Source organism: Corvus kubaryi, unplaced genomic scaffold (genome assembly GCF_017639235.1).
Source record: "Corvus kubaryi isolate FWS band 111438036 unplaced genomic scaffold, C.kubaryi_AGA036_p1.0 66, whole genome shotgun sequence".
Classification (NCBI taxonomy): Eukaryota; Metazoa; Chordata; class Aves; order Passeriformes; family Corvidae; genus Corvus; species Corvus kubaryi.
Window position 1 is genome coordinate 28,881,287 of NW_024582054.1, and position 18,066 is coordinate 28,899,352.

At 46.1% G+C, this 18,066-nt stretch overlaps 1 protein-coding gene across 1 annotated transcript; it reads left to right on the forward strand.

Moving 5' to 3' along the window:
• Positions 1-3,255: 3,255 nt before the first annotated feature.
• LOC121673962 (inositol 1,4,5-trisphosphate receptor-interacting protein-like 1) lies at positions 3,256-6,215 on the forward strand. The gene has a single exon (XM_042047849.1). It carries the CDS (start codon positions 3,256-3,258, stop codon positions 4,675-4,677), a length of 1,422 nt encoding a protein of 473 aa, XP_041903783.1. The 3' UTR covers positions 4,678-6,215.
• Positions 6,216-18,066: the final 11,851 nt, after the last annotated feature.

An 18,066-nucleotide genomic window follows, 5' to 3' on the forward strand; every position in this document is an offset into this window, starting at 1 on the left:
TTAGTGAGGTTTGATCCACTAGGTTTTGGTTATGAGGCATAAAAGCCTGGTAACCAGCCTTACAATCAGGCAGCTTTGTGGAGATGTATCCTGCAGCATGTAGCACAGGCAGCCCTGGAGCTGATCTTCCCCTAGACTGACACTGTGAAGGCCAAGGAACTTCTCTGGAAGCCACACATCATCTGCCATTTTTTCATAAATTTAAAAAAAAAAAAGTCTCAAATCTACAATAGCAAATGAAGCCTGAATTAACTGATGTCTGTCTTTTCTCAGTAATTTCCTTGTGTTTTCCCTTGGGCCCGTGCTGCTCTGTAGGATTATGGCATTCCAGAGTCACTGGCATAATGATAACATGACTAAGAACTATGGAGACTCCACTCTCCACGTTAATCCGTGCCAAGAGAATACTGAAGGAAGTAGATAAAGGAGTCACTAACACTGACTTACATTTTGCTTCTAAGAATTGCCTCCCAGAGGCTGTAGCCATTTTGCAACCTTTTTAATTTTCAGAGAAAATGCCTCCTGTGCCATAATTAAGAGTTTAGTATGCCACAGGGTCCTGCTTATCATGATAATGTATTTTGCTAAAGAACAGATAGACTTTTTGTAGGTCCTTTGAATATCTTTCAGCCAGTCCATTAGATGGGGCTGTGATACTGGGGATTTTAATCACCGATATTCATTATTCAGTTATTATTCATTCATTTTAATAAAAAAAGCTGCATATTTCCTTTGTTTCACAGGCAGCAAGATCTGGTGAGGGATTTCAAAGCATGGAATAGTTTGGTTATCTTCAGTATTGGCTAGCTACAGCCACAGATTTGCAGGGAGAACATCAGGCTCACCTTCCTCTTCTTCTCTTACAGAAGGCACAGGCATCCAAGGCAAAGACACCTGTAAATGAGGCAAGCATCAGAAGACTTATGGGAAGCAGTCTTTTATCTCATGTGATGACTAATAGCATGTTCCCAGTTGGAATATAGTTTAAGACCTCTACACAGTTCTTCAGTAGGGAAAAATATCTGTGCAATTGTTTTAACAATGGTGTGCAGAGGGCCCTGGAAATGGAAGACAGCATCAGTGTACCATCCCATTAAGAGAGGACATGAGATGTTATGGCAAAAAACCAGGTCACTCTAGCACCTACTTGATGCAGGAAGATGCAAAAGGCAAAAGTAACTTCCCTGCAAACTGCTTTGCCTCAAGCAAGAGCAAATGCTGTAAGTGTGCTGAGCAGCCAGAGATTGAGTTATCACATACAGTATGTATGTGTGTGAATGTATTTTAATATATAGTAGTGATGGTTCCTGTGACAAAAACAGTGCCTAAATCATGGAGTTGTTAAGGTTGGAAAAGACCTTCAAGATCACCAAGTCCAACCACCAACCCAGCACCACCACCTTGGTCACCACTAACCCATGTCCTCAAGTGCTATATCCAGGTACCTGAAGCGTTTCTTAGACATTTCCAGAGATGGTGACTCCACCACTTCCCTGGGATGTCTGTTCCTATGTTAGACAACCCTTTCCAGGAAGAAACTTTTCCCAAATTTCTCCTCTAAACCACCCCCTGCCATGCAACTTGAGGCAATTCCCTCTCATCCTGTCACTTGTTACCTGGGAGAACAGGCTGACCCTTACCTTGCTACCACCTTTCAGGGAGTTGTCGAGAGCAATGAGGTTCCCCCAGAGCCTCCTTTTCTTCAGGCTACACACCTCCAGCTCCCTCAGATTTGTGCTCCAGAGCCTTCCCCAGCTCTGCTGCACACGGGCTGTGCACAAGCAGCCTTTGGCACCCCTTCAGCAGCTGCCCTGGGATGCTGATCCCCAGAGCAACAGGCTTCCCCCCTGCTCTGGGCTTCATGCCCACTGCCCAAGACACCACCCAAGATCACAGAATCCTGGAATGATTGGAGTAGGAAGGGACCTTAAAGTTCATCTAGAGCTCCAACCCCCCTGCCATGGGCAGGGACACCTTCAACCAGACCAGGTTGCTCCAAGCCTCATCCAGCCTGGCCTTGAACACTGCCAGGGATGGGGCAGCCACAGCTGCTCTGGGCAACCTGTGCCAGGGCCTCAACAGTCTCACAGTAAAAAGCTGCTTCCTAATGTGCAATCTAAATCTCTCTTCTTTTAGTATGAAGCTACTCACCCTTGTCCTATCACTATCTGACTGTGTAAAAAGTCACTCTCCCTTGGTTTTTTATAAGCTCCCTTTCAAGTACTGGAAGGCTGCAATGAGGTTTCCCTAGAGACTTCTCCAGGATGAGCAACACCAGTTCTCTCAGCCTGTGTTCATGGGACAGGTATTCCAGCCCTCTGATCATCTTCATGGCCTCCTCTGGGCCTGCTCCAACAGCTCCACATCTTTCTTGTGCTGCAGAGCCCGGGCTGGGATGCAGTGCTCCAGGTGGGGCCTGCTGAGGGCAGAACCGTCTCTCTCAACCTGCTGTCCATGTTTCTCTTGAAGCAGCCCAGGATTTGACTGGCTTTCTGGGCTGCAAGTGCACACTGTTGGCTCATGGCCAGCTTTTCATCCATGAGAACCCCCAAGACCTTCTCTGCACCCCACGCCCAGGGGTGTCACAAAGATCCCAAGAGCACCCCCACAAGCACAGAGATCAGCACCAAGGGAACTGATCCCATCTCACTACAGGGGATCTCAAGGAGCAAAGCACCCAGGAATTGCATCATCCAATTTTATGTTTGCCAAGGGTTCAGGGGAGCTTTGTCCTGCTTTGTAAAGGGAGTCTCTGGGGGCCATTCCAGAGCAGTGGGTCTGCACTTTGTGGGCATCGGGGCTTTATTTTCTTGGGGCCATTGGGAGGAGCTGATCTGGGGTGGGAATGAAGGGCGGGGCTGGCCTGGCTGTGATGTCTCTGATACGAGTGACATCACAAGGGCCATCACAATGAGCAGCAGGTATGAATGGCAGCAGCAAGCAGTGTTGGCCCAGGCCAGCCTGGACGAGTGTCAAGTGGACACACAGGCCTCATGCTGCACTGGACGGGAGCACAAACACGGGCACCCAAGAGAGTGCTTCCCACTCTGCATCCAGCCCCTTGCAGGCGCACCTTGTGAAGGGTACAGTGCCACCACCGGGACTGGGTGCAGGCTTTACTGCCTGCCAGCTGCCTAGCCCCCTCTCCTTCCTGCCTGCTGTCTCCTATCCCTTCTTCCCTCACTGCTAGCTCCCTTAGTTTCTCTTTTCTTCCTTCCCTCCCTTCTCAGCCTCTCCCTTCTCTTGCAGGTCATAATGGTCTTACTACTCCTCTTCTGGCTTGTGCTACAGATCTATAATTATATCAATGTGTACCTGAATGAGGACCTCAATCAGCAGAGGACTCGGATGCTGCAGGAGCTGGCCCACGGGACCATGGAGCAGAGTGTCAGGTCCTGGGGAGCCGTGCTCTGGGCTGCCTTGCAGCAATGGCTGTTCTGGGCTATTGCTGGAATCCTGGTGCTGCTCTTGGCACTCTGCTGGTGGCTCAGGAAAAGGATCTGTGAGGTGGACAACAGCAGGGACTCAGAGAGTGAAGAAAGTGAGGAAGAAAATCCTGCTGAGATGAATATGATCTGGATCTTTTCAAGACGCTTCCAGCTGTCAGTGCCGAAGCTGGCCTCCAGGAGACGGGTGGTGCACGAGCTGTTGAGTGACCTTCTCAATGTCTCCCATAGGCTCTTTTCAGACAGCTTCTTCCCGGTGCTGGAACCAGTCATTGGGGTGGGCAGTGCCTGTGAAGGTTGGAGTCCCCAAAAGGAGGAGGATGTTGTCTACTGCATGTTTGTGCCCTTGAAGCCACCCCCTGGGTATGCCTTCCACCTGGAACCGGACACCACGGGGGACATGCCACAGACGAGCATCCGTGTCCGTGTGGAGCTGGTGTGCACTTGCACCAGGAAACAGAACATGCTGTGCTTTCTCCACCACTCTGAGGAGGAGCTGAAGAGAAATCAGGTGGCCAGCCTTCTACACACCCTTTGCACTGGCCCTTACCTAGATGTGGAGAAAATTACCCTCTGGTTCCAGACATTTGTGATCTCAGCCTGGTCAGTGGTGCCTCAGTCCCGTCACTATGAGGTGCAGGTGCTGCCCTCCAGCCGCTCCTGCAAGATGAAGCTGACGAAAGCCTTTGGGAGAAGCCTTTTTGTGGAAACGATATTTAGTGTGCAGCAAGGTGACTCGGACATCTTCCTGAGTAGCCAGCCTACAGAGGCCCCACTCCCCCCAAGCACGACGTGGCTGGAGACCTATGCCGTGGCAGAGGCAAAGTTTTTCAGGCATGTTGCCATGCAGGCCCCACCACACAGCTGCCACCTCAAATGCCTGCGGCTCTGTGCTCGCCTTCTGGAGGGCTCAGGCTTTTCTATCTATGCCTTGAAGACCACGGTCATGCACCTCCTGACCCTGATTCCTCTATCAGAATGGCAGCATGGGTATCTCCTGCTGCGGGTGGACGATATCATGCGCTACCTGCGCTGTTGCCTGGAGGAGAAATGTCTCAAGCACTTCTTCTTTGGCAACGAGGACATGCCTGAGGAGATCTCCTTGCCCCCAGCCTTCCAAAAGGCACAGCCCCTAAACCTCTTTCAGCACCTGGCACAGGATCCAGCTGCCCAGACCAAGGCAATGCAGGAGTTTGATGAGCTGAATCATCACCTCTACTTTGGGTTCTGAATGAGACAACTGTAGAATCATAGAATCGTAGAACTGTAGAAGTGTAGAATGGTTAGGTTTCTAGGAAAACACTTCCAATATCATTCTAACCATACTTTGACCTGGGAGCTTTAGCTGATGTAAAGTTTACAACAGATGGTGTGTTTGAACAAACACTGTATCTCTGAGCATCCGTATCACCTTGGCATGGAATGCGGCTGCTCAGCTACCAGAGTCAGGGATTATTTGGTAGAAGACCTGAGGTGGTGGGCTCTGGTTTCTCCGATTCCCTACCTACAGCTCCCCCACCTGTCCGTGCTCCTGCACTGGGGAAATCGGAATAATTGGTCACCCTCCACAGCTGTGCTCACTGCCAACTGGCATTTAATGTTGCTGCCCTCCAGCTGCTCCTGCAAATTCCCTTTTTGAGAGAGTCCATTCCTCCTGTGAGCTTTACTGGCTGCAAAGATGGCAACAAATAGTATATTTGAGCAAACGCTTAGTCTGTGAGTCTCCCTGTATCACTTTGTCAGGGAGCACTGGCAGAGGGTGCTGGCTGCTCAGCTGCTGCAGAGTCAGGGAGAGTTTTGCAGAAGAGCTGCTTGGTGGGCTGGATATAGCACTTGAGGACAGAATGGGCTGTCTGGTTTCAGGATTCCCTGTAGTTGTGGGTTAATCCCAGTAGGCAGTTTGGCATCACACAACAATTTAACAATTTAATAATTGAAAGCAAATAAATTAGAAGAATTTATAAGAATGAAGAGTAAAAAATTAAAAAAAAAAAAAAAAAAAACAAAATAAAAACAAGTGATGCACAATTCAATTGATCACCACACGCTGACCAATGCCTGCCCTTTCCCAAACACAGATCGGCTCCCCTTCCAGGTAACTCCCCCATTTTATATACTGGCCATCATGGCCTATGGGGTATCCCTTTGGCCAGTTCAGGTCGCCTGTCCCAACTATGCTCCTCCCTCCCACCTTTTTGGGTTTGTGGTTCTTGTACCACCTCACTGGCAGAGCACAAGGCACAAAAAACTCCTTGATTTGGGATAAACACGGCACTTAGCACCAACCAGAACATCAGTGTGGTACCAACACCATTGTCATACTGAGTCCAAAACGCAGCACCGGACCAGCTACTGACAAGAAATTAACTGTATCCCAGCCAAAACCAGAGCAATATCCACTCCTGAAGCCAAAGCATTTAAGTCATGCCAAGTCTCCCACTTCCCAACACCTTATCAACTTCCCTGTTTATCTGACACATGTACAGACAGCCATCATTCCCTTAGTCTGTGGACCACCTCTGTCAAATGTCCATACAATTGCCAGCAAAACCTTGACCGTGCATGTGGTGAGAGCAGACTCTGGGCTGCTGAGGGAAAGTCCCCTGGGCACCTGCTTTTGAAGGTCCTGTGCTCCATGAGCGCTGGTCCCCTTTGAAGAGCCATCTCCTAAGAGCACAGGCATAGGCAATGACAAGCAGGGCACAAGAACCTGGCTGAGCAGGGATCTTCTTCTCTTCGTGCAGTTCCCCTATCCTCCTTCCAGCCCTTCTTGTAGATGGGTGTCCCATTTGCTAACTTTCACTCCCCTGGGACCTCCCGGGTTACCTGAGACCGCTGGTAAATGATTGAAAGGCGCTCAGAGAGCACTTCTGCCAGCTGCTGCACTATCTTTTTCTGGATCCCATCTGACTGCATAGATTTGTGTCTGCCTAAATAGTGTAGCAAGCCACTGACCATTTCCCTGTCCCCATCTTTCAGCTCAAGGGTCTGGGTACCCACAGAACAACTGGTCTTACTATTAAAGACTGAGGCAAAAAAGACATTAAGAACCTCAGCCTTTTCTTCGTCTTTTGTCATTATGTTTCTGCATCCATCCAGTGAAGGAAGAAGATTCTCTTTAGCTCTCCTTTTGTACTTATAGCAACATCTTTTATTGCTCTTTACTGTAGTAGCCAAATTAAGTTTCAGTAAAGCTTTTTCTATTTCTGATGTTTTTCTAATTTTTCTCATTTCAATTCTAATTTTCACCCTGCTCTCCGAGCAGCAGCGAGGCAGTTCCCGCGTGCGGGCGGGCGGAGCCACGCGAGCCGCAGTGTCGGTGGCGGAGCGAGGCGCGGCAGGACCCGGCAGTGCCCGCACGGCGCAGCACAGCGCGTGGTGGAGCGAGCCCCGTGAACGCCCGACCGAGAGGGGCGGCGCGCGGGCGGCGGCTGGCGGCGGTGGAGCGGAGCCGCGCCCAGCCGAAACGCGCGCTGGAGCAGGGCGCGGGGGAGTCATCGCTCGGGGGCCCGGCCGAGACGTGGGTGCAGCACCCGGCATCGGCAGCGAAGCTGCGACCAGAGGAGGCGACGCACGGAGAACTGAGCGGCGCGGCCCGGCCCGGCCCGCACAGCCCCGAACGCGACCCCGGGAAGAGCGTGCAGGCACGAGCAGCCCCGACAATTCCAACACGGGAGCAACCGAAAGAGAGGGCAAAGACGCAGCGAGACAGAAAACAGCAGCCACTCGGAAAAAGGAAAAGATCATAGTAACTAAGATCTTAGGGATAGTAAAATGGTGTAATGTTAAGCAAAATTATGGTTTTATAACAAGGTGTGACAACCAGCAAGACATATTCGTGCATAGAACTGCTATTAAAAAGAATAACCCTGAAAAATACATCCCAAGCTTGGGAGATGGAGAGGTGGTGCAATTCAAAATTATACGAGGTAGAAAAGGGTTACAAGCATCGCAGGTCACTGGGCCTGATGGTGTTCCTGTAAAAGGCAGTATATATGCAAAAAATCGTAGTCATGTTAGACAGTATCTCCATTGTAAGTCCCCCCTACAGTCTCCCTTTCCTAATCCCACCTTTCCCTTTTACCCTATGTCCTATTACCCCCAGTGTATTCCCAATCCGTTTTTTCATCCATGGTTTCCCTCACAAAACCATGCTTTTGCCAACTGTTTCCCCAAAAATCCCTTTCCAATGCCGAGTGGAGGATGAAAAGGGGGAGGGAAGAAGTTAAACCCTCTCCTGCCTCAGTTTCCCCACAAAGCATGCTCAGAGAGTCCTGTCTCCCTTCTGTCATCCCTAAGATGTTCCACAGAATCTGATTGGACATTTAAAGACTCAGGAGGGTGGCTTGTTTTGTTTTGAAACTGTTCTTGTTATGTTTATCCAGTTGTTTTCATTCTCCTTTTATTAAAATAAAACGGGTGAGGTGTTGGGGTCCCTCCCCTGCCGTGTAGCCCTGCGAGAGGGGCCCTGAGGGCACAGACACGGGGTTTCCCTGCCCCTGCTCAGCCTCGTTCCCATTGGTTGGTTTGTGTTCCCTGCGCGGGCAGAAGGACCCTTGGTCCCGTGACTGGAACAGTTCCTGGGCAGAGCCCCGGCCATGCGGCTGGAGAAATAAACATCTCTGAAACATCTAGCAAGAATCTGTCTGTCCATATATATTTCCTTTCCACGGGACTCCTGGTTTGATATATGCGTGTTGCAGGATCCCCACTGCAACAGCTAACCTCATGATATCACTGCAGTCCTCCTGAATTGCCTGCCCCTTCTTCAAAAGGCCATGAACCCTTTTTTTTCCCCTTAGTTCCAGCCAGCTTGTCTTTCAGCACCTGGAGATAGCCTACTCCTGCACCTTTAAGATTTCCGTCTTGAAGAATCTCCAGCCTTCCTGAACTCCTTTGCCCTTCCTGAACTCCTTGGCACTGCTTCCCAAGTGACTCTGTGAATTGGTCTCCTAAACAGGAAAAAAACTGCCCCCTGGAAGTCCAGGATGGCAGTTGTGCTTACCACCATCCTTATTTCTCCAAGAACCAAAAACTCTATCATTTTATGATTTTTATGCCCAAGACTTTAATGCCAAGAAAGGATGCTGCCTTGTAACAGATGAGGGAAATCAGGCTTCCTTATTTCTACAAACTTAAAAAAGACATTAGGCCTGTGTGAAACAAACATGTATACCCCAGCTAAGCAAGGCAAAGTTACCCTTAAGCGACAGCACAAAAGTTCAGTGAGATAATCACATTAGCATTACTGAGTTAGCCATGCATGTGAAGCACAATACAGCTCCTATTTCCTATTTGTCTACATTATGAATCTAAAATATTCATATTTTATTGTCTTGTGTTGACAGCAAACTGTTAGAACAGAAGAATGGCTGGTTTTGTGTCTGGAGCTTCATGTCTTATTTAGTGCAAGATTGAATGGCAAGCAGAATTAATCAGATTCTCAAGTGCACTTTATCCAAGGTTGTTCACACTAGCAGTCCTTAAACAAGCTGGGAATAGGAATCTGGTGTTCTTTCCATTGGCTGGGATGTATATATTACACCTGCTCAAAAATCCTGAGGGAATTGAGCACTCAGCTCCTATGCAATTTTAAGTAAGATTTTAAGATTTAACCTACTTAGTGCCTCTCTGAAAAGGCCGGGTTCAAGCCAGGAGGGGCATGTGGCTGAAGCCTACTCTGATTTGACAGCACCCTTCAGCTCTGTGCTGGTGCTTCTGGCACCTGTCGAAGCAGAGATGCAGTCTGCACCCAATGCTACGGGAAGCAGGCAGTGGGGAATATCAGCTTGGGACAAAACATCAAACGGATCTGAAACACTATTCCTGCTTTAACAACCTTTGTTATTTCCCTGCATTTTTGTAATGCAGAGAAATGTAATGTAAAGACTAGAAGCGCAGTATGGTCTTTGTGTAACATCCCGGTCTGTGGGCCTCATGGAAAAACCCCAGGGGAACTTCTATGCTGTTGTGCTGGGTTTTGACTTGGGAAGCAGGAGTTTTCTCTGCCACTGCTCCCTGAGTAGCAGCTTCTGTGGCTGCTCCTTGTCAGCGCCAAGGGAGAAAAGCTGTGTGTGCTCTCCATAGAAAGGGTTTCCCTGACATGCTGCACGCTGGTCCCTCAGCACAGGTGGCCACAAGGAGCTTGGCAGCTGCCTCCTTTAGGGAATCACAGAAAGCAGCTTTGCCTCAAGAGCTCAGCATGGCGAAGGGCCCAGAGCAACCTGTCGTGCTGCCTGTCACACCTGTCAGAAGGAAGCTGTAATGAAAACAAGTAACTTTCAATAATGCCTCTGCATTCACTTGGAAATAATGAAAACAAGCACAAAGCAGGCAAGGAGCCCTTCTTGATCTGTGTGTCACTGTTCCCAACAGTCACACTGTCACCAGTCTACCCTGGAACAGAGTCCACTTGGCCGCAACAATCTCCAAGGTGTTATTGGCCCCACAAAGAACTGAGTGCTAAAGGACCCCCCTAACATAAATTACTCTTAAAAAAAAAAAAAGTATGGAATGATTTTGCAATTGCTTTTCAGTTTTTAAAATTACTGTTGGAAGCTGCTTTTCCTATAGGACCTTGCAGAGCCCCTCCTTATTCGAGTGAGGAGGAAACTCCCTTCTTTGGTGGTCTTCATGGAACACCAGCCAGTCTCCATCCCCTCTGACTCCTCCTGACAAAAGCAGGAGTGTCATGGGCTCTTCATTCCACGTTTTCCATGGGAATTTCCACCCCACCGACTCTGCTAGGAACAGGCTGCACACTTATTACACAACTTCAGTGTGTAGTCATGCAGTCATGACCATCAGCAAATGTCTTCATCCTGCAGTTTTCACTGTTCTTTATCTCTTCTTAGTTTACAAGAAGCCATGCTAGGAGGGAAGGGGAACAAAAAAATATTCTGTGAAGCTCTCTAAGTTACACAGTGGTTTTACAGATCATGTTGCTAGGAAAAAACTGCCCCTGAAGACCAGTACTCTGGGGCCCTGAAGGTTTTCACCTCTTTTCAAATAAATCTATCGACATTGCGTGGGCACTGTGACACCCCTGGGAGGATGGACTATTCCATTAGCATGTTTTAATGACAACATAAAATCATTAATTAATTTTTTTAGAGTGCATTTCACAAACTCAGCTCTCATACTGCAACCTAGCAAATCGAAAGTCTCTCTGCCTTATGTTGGTTGCTCATTTTCCACATACTTCTCAGAAAATCTTGTTGAATCCCCACATGACACATTATGTGTTTAAATTAGTACTTAAATAGGCTACTGAAAGTTTATTGCTCTCATCTTTGTCATTCACTGGGTGTGCCTGTCCCCTCCTCCTTTTTGTCTGCTGAATGAAACTGTCAGAAACACAGCTTTACCACAGCAGGGCATTTGCAATGGCAGCAAAAGAATAAAAGAAGCATTTTTTTTCCTAATCTCTCAGTGCACTTCATCATCCTCCATCACTGTAAGCCTACCAAATTTTAAGTTTAGAAGTGCATCCTATAACAATATCTTCCTACAGCACAAACCCAAACTATTTAGGCAAACTAGTGATTATTCTTCCACACTAACATCAACATAAAGCAGATTAGAAGAATTAAATGCACAAGAGTGCACTTCTTTTATGATTATGCACCCTTAATCTTCAGAAGATGGTTAATTACATTTTAAGCAGCATAAGAGCCCTAACATATTTGTATGTTAATAAAAATTCTCACCAGGGGTTTAAATCTAACATGTATTCACAGGTATAACTAATGGCATTTTTCAGTAATGCTGTGAAAAAATATGCCTGTAAGTTAGTACCTTCACACAGGAAACTGCTGGGAGTTTTTAATTTACTCTCTAACTATTCTCCTAATCATTCTCTTATCATGCTGGGATGGCTAAATGCATACAGATTATAATGATGGTGTGCACCCACCACAGCAGTGTCAGTGATGACATTTTTCGGTGCTTGAAGTCAGGCTGCTGCAATCAGAGCTCTGCAGCAGAGGGAAGCAGGGAAAGAACAGGGATGACACTGCAGCCCTGCGGTTTCACAAGAACTCATGTTCGCTGGTTTAAGGCTTATTCCAGTTCAGAAAGGGATTAGCCTCTACCTAGGACAGGCCCAAACATCTCTGTGATTCAGAGGTTTTAGGACTAAATGTTATTTATGTTATTATTAGGAAGCTATTAGGAAAATTTTTTTCACTGAAAGGGTGATTAGGCATTGGAACAGGCTCCCCACAGAAGTGACAAGGTCACCATCCCTGGAAGTATTCGAAAAACAAGTAGACATGGCACTTTGTGATATGATGTAGTGAGCATGGCGGTGTTCAGCCAAAGGTTGGACTCAATGACCTAGAGGCCTTTTCCAGCTTTATTGGTTCTGTGATTCATACTCAAGAGTGCTGAAGGTTCAAAAAGACTTCTTTCCTACAAATCCTCCTAAGTGAAGACAACACCTGTCATTTTTCTTTGCTTCCAACCTCCAAGAAGGCAGAGCACTGGCATTCACAGAGGAATCTGTATTCTTTCTCTAAATCTGCTTCTTGGAAATTTCAACTTTAGATGGTCCAGGATTTAGGCTAGGGTAAGACTCTGATTCAGGATCAAAGCACTCTTTGTTTTCAACCCAAGCCAGCTTCAGAAAAACAGAAGGTGTGAACTTCGAGAGGGGAAGAGACAGTGTACCAAAATGGGAATCACGTTCTTTCCTCCCGGATTCACCCACTAGAGGGACTCATTTCATTCCCTGAACGAGAGCAGAACGAAGCAAGCTCAGGGGAATAAGTGTCATGGGGAAAGGGAAAAGGCAGATGCTGTTGATGCTTCCTGCAAGTGCCGAGTTCAGTGGCCACAGGCTTTGTCCTTCCCTGGGATGTGTTTCTTCTGTTGGCTGACCAGCATCATGCCAGTTTCCTCTGGAGGGGCCTCCTGATTTTCAGGAAAAAAGAAACTTTACAGCTCAACTTTATTTTTTCTCTGCTGTTTGGTCATTTCTTCCCACAGTGGATTTTCCTCATGTCTACCTCCCAAAGCAGACACTGTCATTCCAAGACATCCCCAGGGCATAAAAGATAATTTGGGAAAGGAGGAAAGAGCTGAATTTTTGAAATATGCTACCTAATTATTAGTATTCCTCATTCTGAGCCTTATTTGTGGCAAGGATGACTCATTGCCCTTGAACACCCACTGGCTATCTATTTCCTCTAATGTTGCTTTCCTTTTTGATTTTCCGGATACGGATAGCTGACTGCTTATCTATTCCCACCATTAAAATGATGCATAACTGCTGCATTTTGCAGATGGAAACATTATGGACACTGAAATGTCATCACAGCCCCATTTGCTCATCTGCTGTTATTTACTTTCCAGCAGACAATATTTAGTACAAGGCACACACAATGCAGAAGTCAGCACAACATTTATCACATTGATACCAGGACATACAACGCATGCTGCCATGGATCAACAGAAACAGTCTGGGCTGGAGGATTTACAGAGCTCCCCATCTCTCTTCAGGCTCTGTACAAATTTTCCCTGGCTGAGACGCTGTAGTTCTGGAAAGGAGCCAAGGCATGGCAATGTGCCAGTGGGAGGGGTTCCCAAAACAGGGAGATGTAGGGATCTACGGTCAGAGTGACCTTCCTTTCTGTCTGGTGGATACAACCCTGTCCTGGTTTCCTCCAAAGCCTGCCAGAACCACCCCTGCACACCATGCTCCCTGGGAGGTTTGCACAGTACTCCACTGATGAGGCTTTTTGTGGATGCAGATGAAGTTCTGTCTAGAATAAGACATCTTTGGAAAAGTGTTCTGAAGTCCTGCCACACAGTCAGGTCACATGAAACAAATGCCCAGCTATCCAAAACCTTGTCCCAGGGAAATCAATAGTCTAACAGGGATGGTTTAAAACACTTTGATCCTTCAAACCACTAGTCACAATACCTTACACCTGTGCATTATCATGTGCTGCGACCTTTATAAATGCCCCACAAAAATTGCCCCATAGCAGGAGAGTTTCCACTTCAGTGAGGGAACTTAGCAGAGGAATACTGCCCCTGGAGAGCTTGCAGCAACAGTAAGACATCTTACAGTGGTTATGAAGACATTGAAACAGGCTGCCCAGGGAAGTTGTGGAGTTACCATCCCTACTGGTGCTTAAAAATCATGTAGGTGTGGCACTTGGGGACACGGTTTAGTGGTGAACGTGACAGTGCTGGGTTAGTGGCTGAACTTGATGATACTGGAGGTATTTTCCAACCTAAATGATTCTGTGGTTCTTTTATAATACTCAGCCAAGGAGTGAGTCTTCCCTGACAATGAACTAGCAATAATGAAGATGAGGATGCTGGCCTTGGGTTCTATGGGGACTGTTTCTGTGCTTCTGTGAGAGTCTCCAAAAGAATGGATTGGTCATCTCTTGAAGGCAGGTGGTGGGGCACAGCAGGCAGGGACTGTACCTCACAGTGCTTTAGATCTCTGGAGGTTGGGAGATTGTTGGTGCATACCTGACTCCAACTTATTGTTTATCTGGCACCCACCCTCAGCCACTTTTTGAAGAAAAAATTCTGCATTAGCTGGATCTTTGGTGACCATTCTCACGTATTTAGTGCTAGAGATTTCCAGGAGAAGCCAAAGGAAAATCTCATCTATCAGAGGATGATGAAAAGCAAGTTTTGTAGTGTGATGGAGCTCTTCTGTCTCCCATTTCTTTCTTCTTACTGATTCAGCTTTCTTTCAGTCAGCATGTGTCGAAACTTCTGGCTTCACATTTGCATCAAGATGCTCCTCAGCACCAATCAGAAAACTATCTTGGAGTGCTGAAGAAGAGCAAAGCAACCACAAAAAGGTGCAGGGATAATAGCAAACAAACAGAGCTGCTTGGAGAGCACTGGCAATGGGTGCAAGGTGAAGGCATCTGGGACAAAATCCTCAGCCAGTGCCAGACTGGGGCTCAGACTTGCTGCTCCCCTGAAGCCAGATCTGCTCCAAATAATTGTTTCCTTTTCCTTCCATGTGGTTCTGAATTTGTTTATCTTTTCCTTTTGATGCCCTTTTCAAACAAGGAGCTTTGCCATATGGAAATCTGCAGTTAGACCAGCCCTTGGTTGCCTCATATCTGCCACATAAAATAAAGTCAGTCACTTTTGACATCTGGAGGCAGCTGGCTGGAGTGGTTGGATCCAGCTTCAAACTACATTCACATTTGTTGGGCTTGTCCTCCAATCCCAGTTTGAAGATCTGCTTTGATATAAAAAGAATGACAAGTTTGTAAGTGTTACAAGAGTGGCCTCAGTGCAGGACTGAGGAATGGCTTTTCCAGGTCGCATCAGAGACCCATCAATCCCTGTGTCCTCCAGCTTGGCCCAGGGCAGCCGGACACAGAAGGAAGAGGATACAGATGTTGCAAGAAGGTGGCCACATTTCCTCATCATCTGGTATCTGAGATCAAGTCATTCAGGCAAATATACATTAATTACTTGCAGTGAAAGGGTAGGCACAGGAGTTGGTCATCTAGAGGTAATACAAATTTCTGATACTGTATGCATTCAAGAGCACCATCTTAAGATCTTCTTTGCCGCCCAGCGAAGTTGTGGATGCCCCATCCCTGGAAATGTTCAAGGCAAGGTTGGATGGGGCATTGGGCAACCTGGTCTAGTGGAAGGTGTCCCTTCCCATGGCAGGAGGTTGGAATGAGATGATCTTTAAGTTTTCTTCCAACCCAGTGAGTCTATGATTCTAAATCAACAGCTGCTGTCCTGATCCCTGGTCAGAGCCACATGGTACACTTTACCAGCTAAGGTGAGAGGGGAAAGAGGTGGTCTTCATACTTAGAGTCAAGAGGATAGAAATACTCTCAGATGTGAGAGGCTGTGGGTACCAATGGGAATCCTGATTCAGCATGGATGCTGTGAATCACCACTGGGCTAACAGGCAGGAGCAAGACTGGAAAAAGTGATGGTGATGGATTCAAAAGCTCAAACTGGTTTTTCTGCCTGCTCTTCACCTCCTGCTTCAGGAACCCGTATCTCTTGATTGCAAATAACTTGGCTTTGGAGCACCCCATGTGGAGTCTTTGTGGATATGGATGCATGCAGAGAATAGGAAATTAAAATTATGGAAATACAAGGTGTTTGCAAAATATTTCAAATTGGATACCAGTTTTATTAATCTTAATTAATTTGCTGATGTTCAAGGTGACATGTCACAATGATCTAAAACAACTTCTCCCCTTTTGCAGACACAACAGAAGTATTTTCAGTTGTGTAAAAACTTCATCTAAGTGCAAGCTGTGGCCTGGAAGTCACTGCTCCACACAAGGAAGGGATTTGAATGTAACACCTAGAGTGCAAGAGGTTGCAGATTTCCCATTTGCATCCCCCAACCCTGCTCCAGCTGGATGTAAATAATTCTTTCCTTCTCCTCAGAGTCCTTTCACGCTCACCTTCTTTTCATGGCCCTTTGACTGGGACAAAAGCAAAAGCTGTTACCTGAAAATTTACAAAAACAAAGAGTCAGGAAGCATGGGGTCAGCTTCAGTCTTGCCAGAGGTTTGCCATGACTATGAGCAGGTCACTTAATCTTATCTCAGCACCCCAAATGATAAAGGCCTCATTGATATCATATTAATCTGCAATCAAAGCTTCCCATAAGGATTACAGGATTAAGCTACTGCAGAAACGTAATATTCTTCATCTGGATGATCCCTTTGTTCCAAGAGCTCATGTGTATTATTGTCATTTTCACATCTGTTCATCACTTGGAGAAAATGTCTTTTGTCCCTTAGTAAGCTCAAGCATACATTTCCAGTGTCACTCTCCCCCACACTATTATTTTAATATCTAAATAGATTTTCTAAAGGTTAGGACATGTGTAATTAAAATCAAGTTGGCAGCAAAGAACTAATTCATTCACTCCATATAATCCTCCAGCTGGAAAGTGGGTGGGGAATTTGAACTGATCTCACACTTACTGGCAACAGCAAGGCTGAGGTCACAGACATGACTAGTGACGCTGAATGTTCATTGTGACATTTGTTATGGGAGTTTAATTGTTCAGAAGTTTCATTCAGTACCTTCTGAAAATGAGGATTTGCAAGGCAATTCCAATGAGCATCCCAGAAACACAAATCACTTCTGTAAGTCGTGACTTTTGCACTCACACTGGGAATTGCACATTGTAAGAAATGTAGATACTGCTCAGCACTTCTACTACTCATAATTTTTCTTTTCAGTGTTTTAACTTCCTTCAGTTATATATGAAGTAGCTCCATTCTCCTTGCAGACTCCTACCCAATATCTTGTAAAAGTAAATTAACTTTAAAATTGGAGGTAGTTCTCCAGAGAAGTAATTCAGCAATAATTTAGCCTACAGAAGTTCCCAAGTCTGCAATTTATTGATTTAGTTAACAGTTTGTACTGACTAGATAACAGTTTCTTATCTTATTACCCTGTGTTTTCATTACATCCAACCTGTCTGGTAGAAGGAATATCCATCTTTGGCAGCTTACAATTGCTAAGAGTAGCTGTTAAGAGTAGCTCAAAACTTGCCTTTACTTCATTTTGGAGTTTCAAAGATTATTACTTGAAGGACTGGCAAATCATTAAAAAGAGTTACTTTTCTTCACAGGGAAAACAAAAAAACAAAAAAAAAAAAAAAAAGAAAAGAAAAAGAAAAAGTGATTGTTCAATTGTGTCTCTAAAAGGGAGACAGTTCTGCACTTTTGGTACTTGCACCAAATCCTCAGCTGCAGTTCCCATCCAGCCTGCAGAAAGTGTTGATCACATCACCCCACTCTCTGTGCAGCAATAAATGCAGATGAGGTGTGGTTGCCTAGAGGATGGAACAGCAGAAGGTATCAATGCACTTTATGATGCTTGGCAGGAAAGACAGACTACATTGTACGGTTTTTTTGAGACAGACTAGAAGTTGATCACTGACACTTGTGGCTGAGAAAAGGTTCCACAAGGTCAGAGCTGCTAAAATTGGACTCGTAAAGAGGAAAATGTGAGGACAGCAGGGATAATACAAAGCAAATGTTGGGTACTTTTGGGTTTGTGAAACTGCTTTGTTTCAACAATACTCACAAACATTTCATTCTTGGTTTTGGAGGATATTTGAATGATTATGTAGTTAAAAGACTTGTGAACAGTGGCTGTCTAAATTGCAAAGAAAAAACCTAAACAGGTATTGAAGTCAGAGTTCACATACAAGTTACAGAACTGACACGCTCATCAGGAGGGCTCTTGTGCTCCCACAGAAATGCTTCTTCTGTGCTACAGACAGGAACTGGAAAACACTCCTCACTCAGCTGACCAGTCACACCTCAACAAATGCTGAGCAAGCTTTCAAAGATATTTTTAGGCAAGAACAATAAATAAGGCCTTCTTCAATTTGTCAGCTACTGCAAGTTAGATTCTTACTGAAGTTTATGAGCTCAGAGCTGGCTCATGTGATGAAGAACTGAAAGAAGTCAATGGCACAATTTTCAGCAGATTTCTAGGGACCAATTTTCCCATATCTCTAATGCCTGCACTAATAAGCCCTTCTTCAGAGCAAGGAGAACACAAGACCTATACTATAAGTCTCATGGGGAAGAAAGTTTTCACTCTTCCCATTGTGCTGGTGGAGACCCAGTTC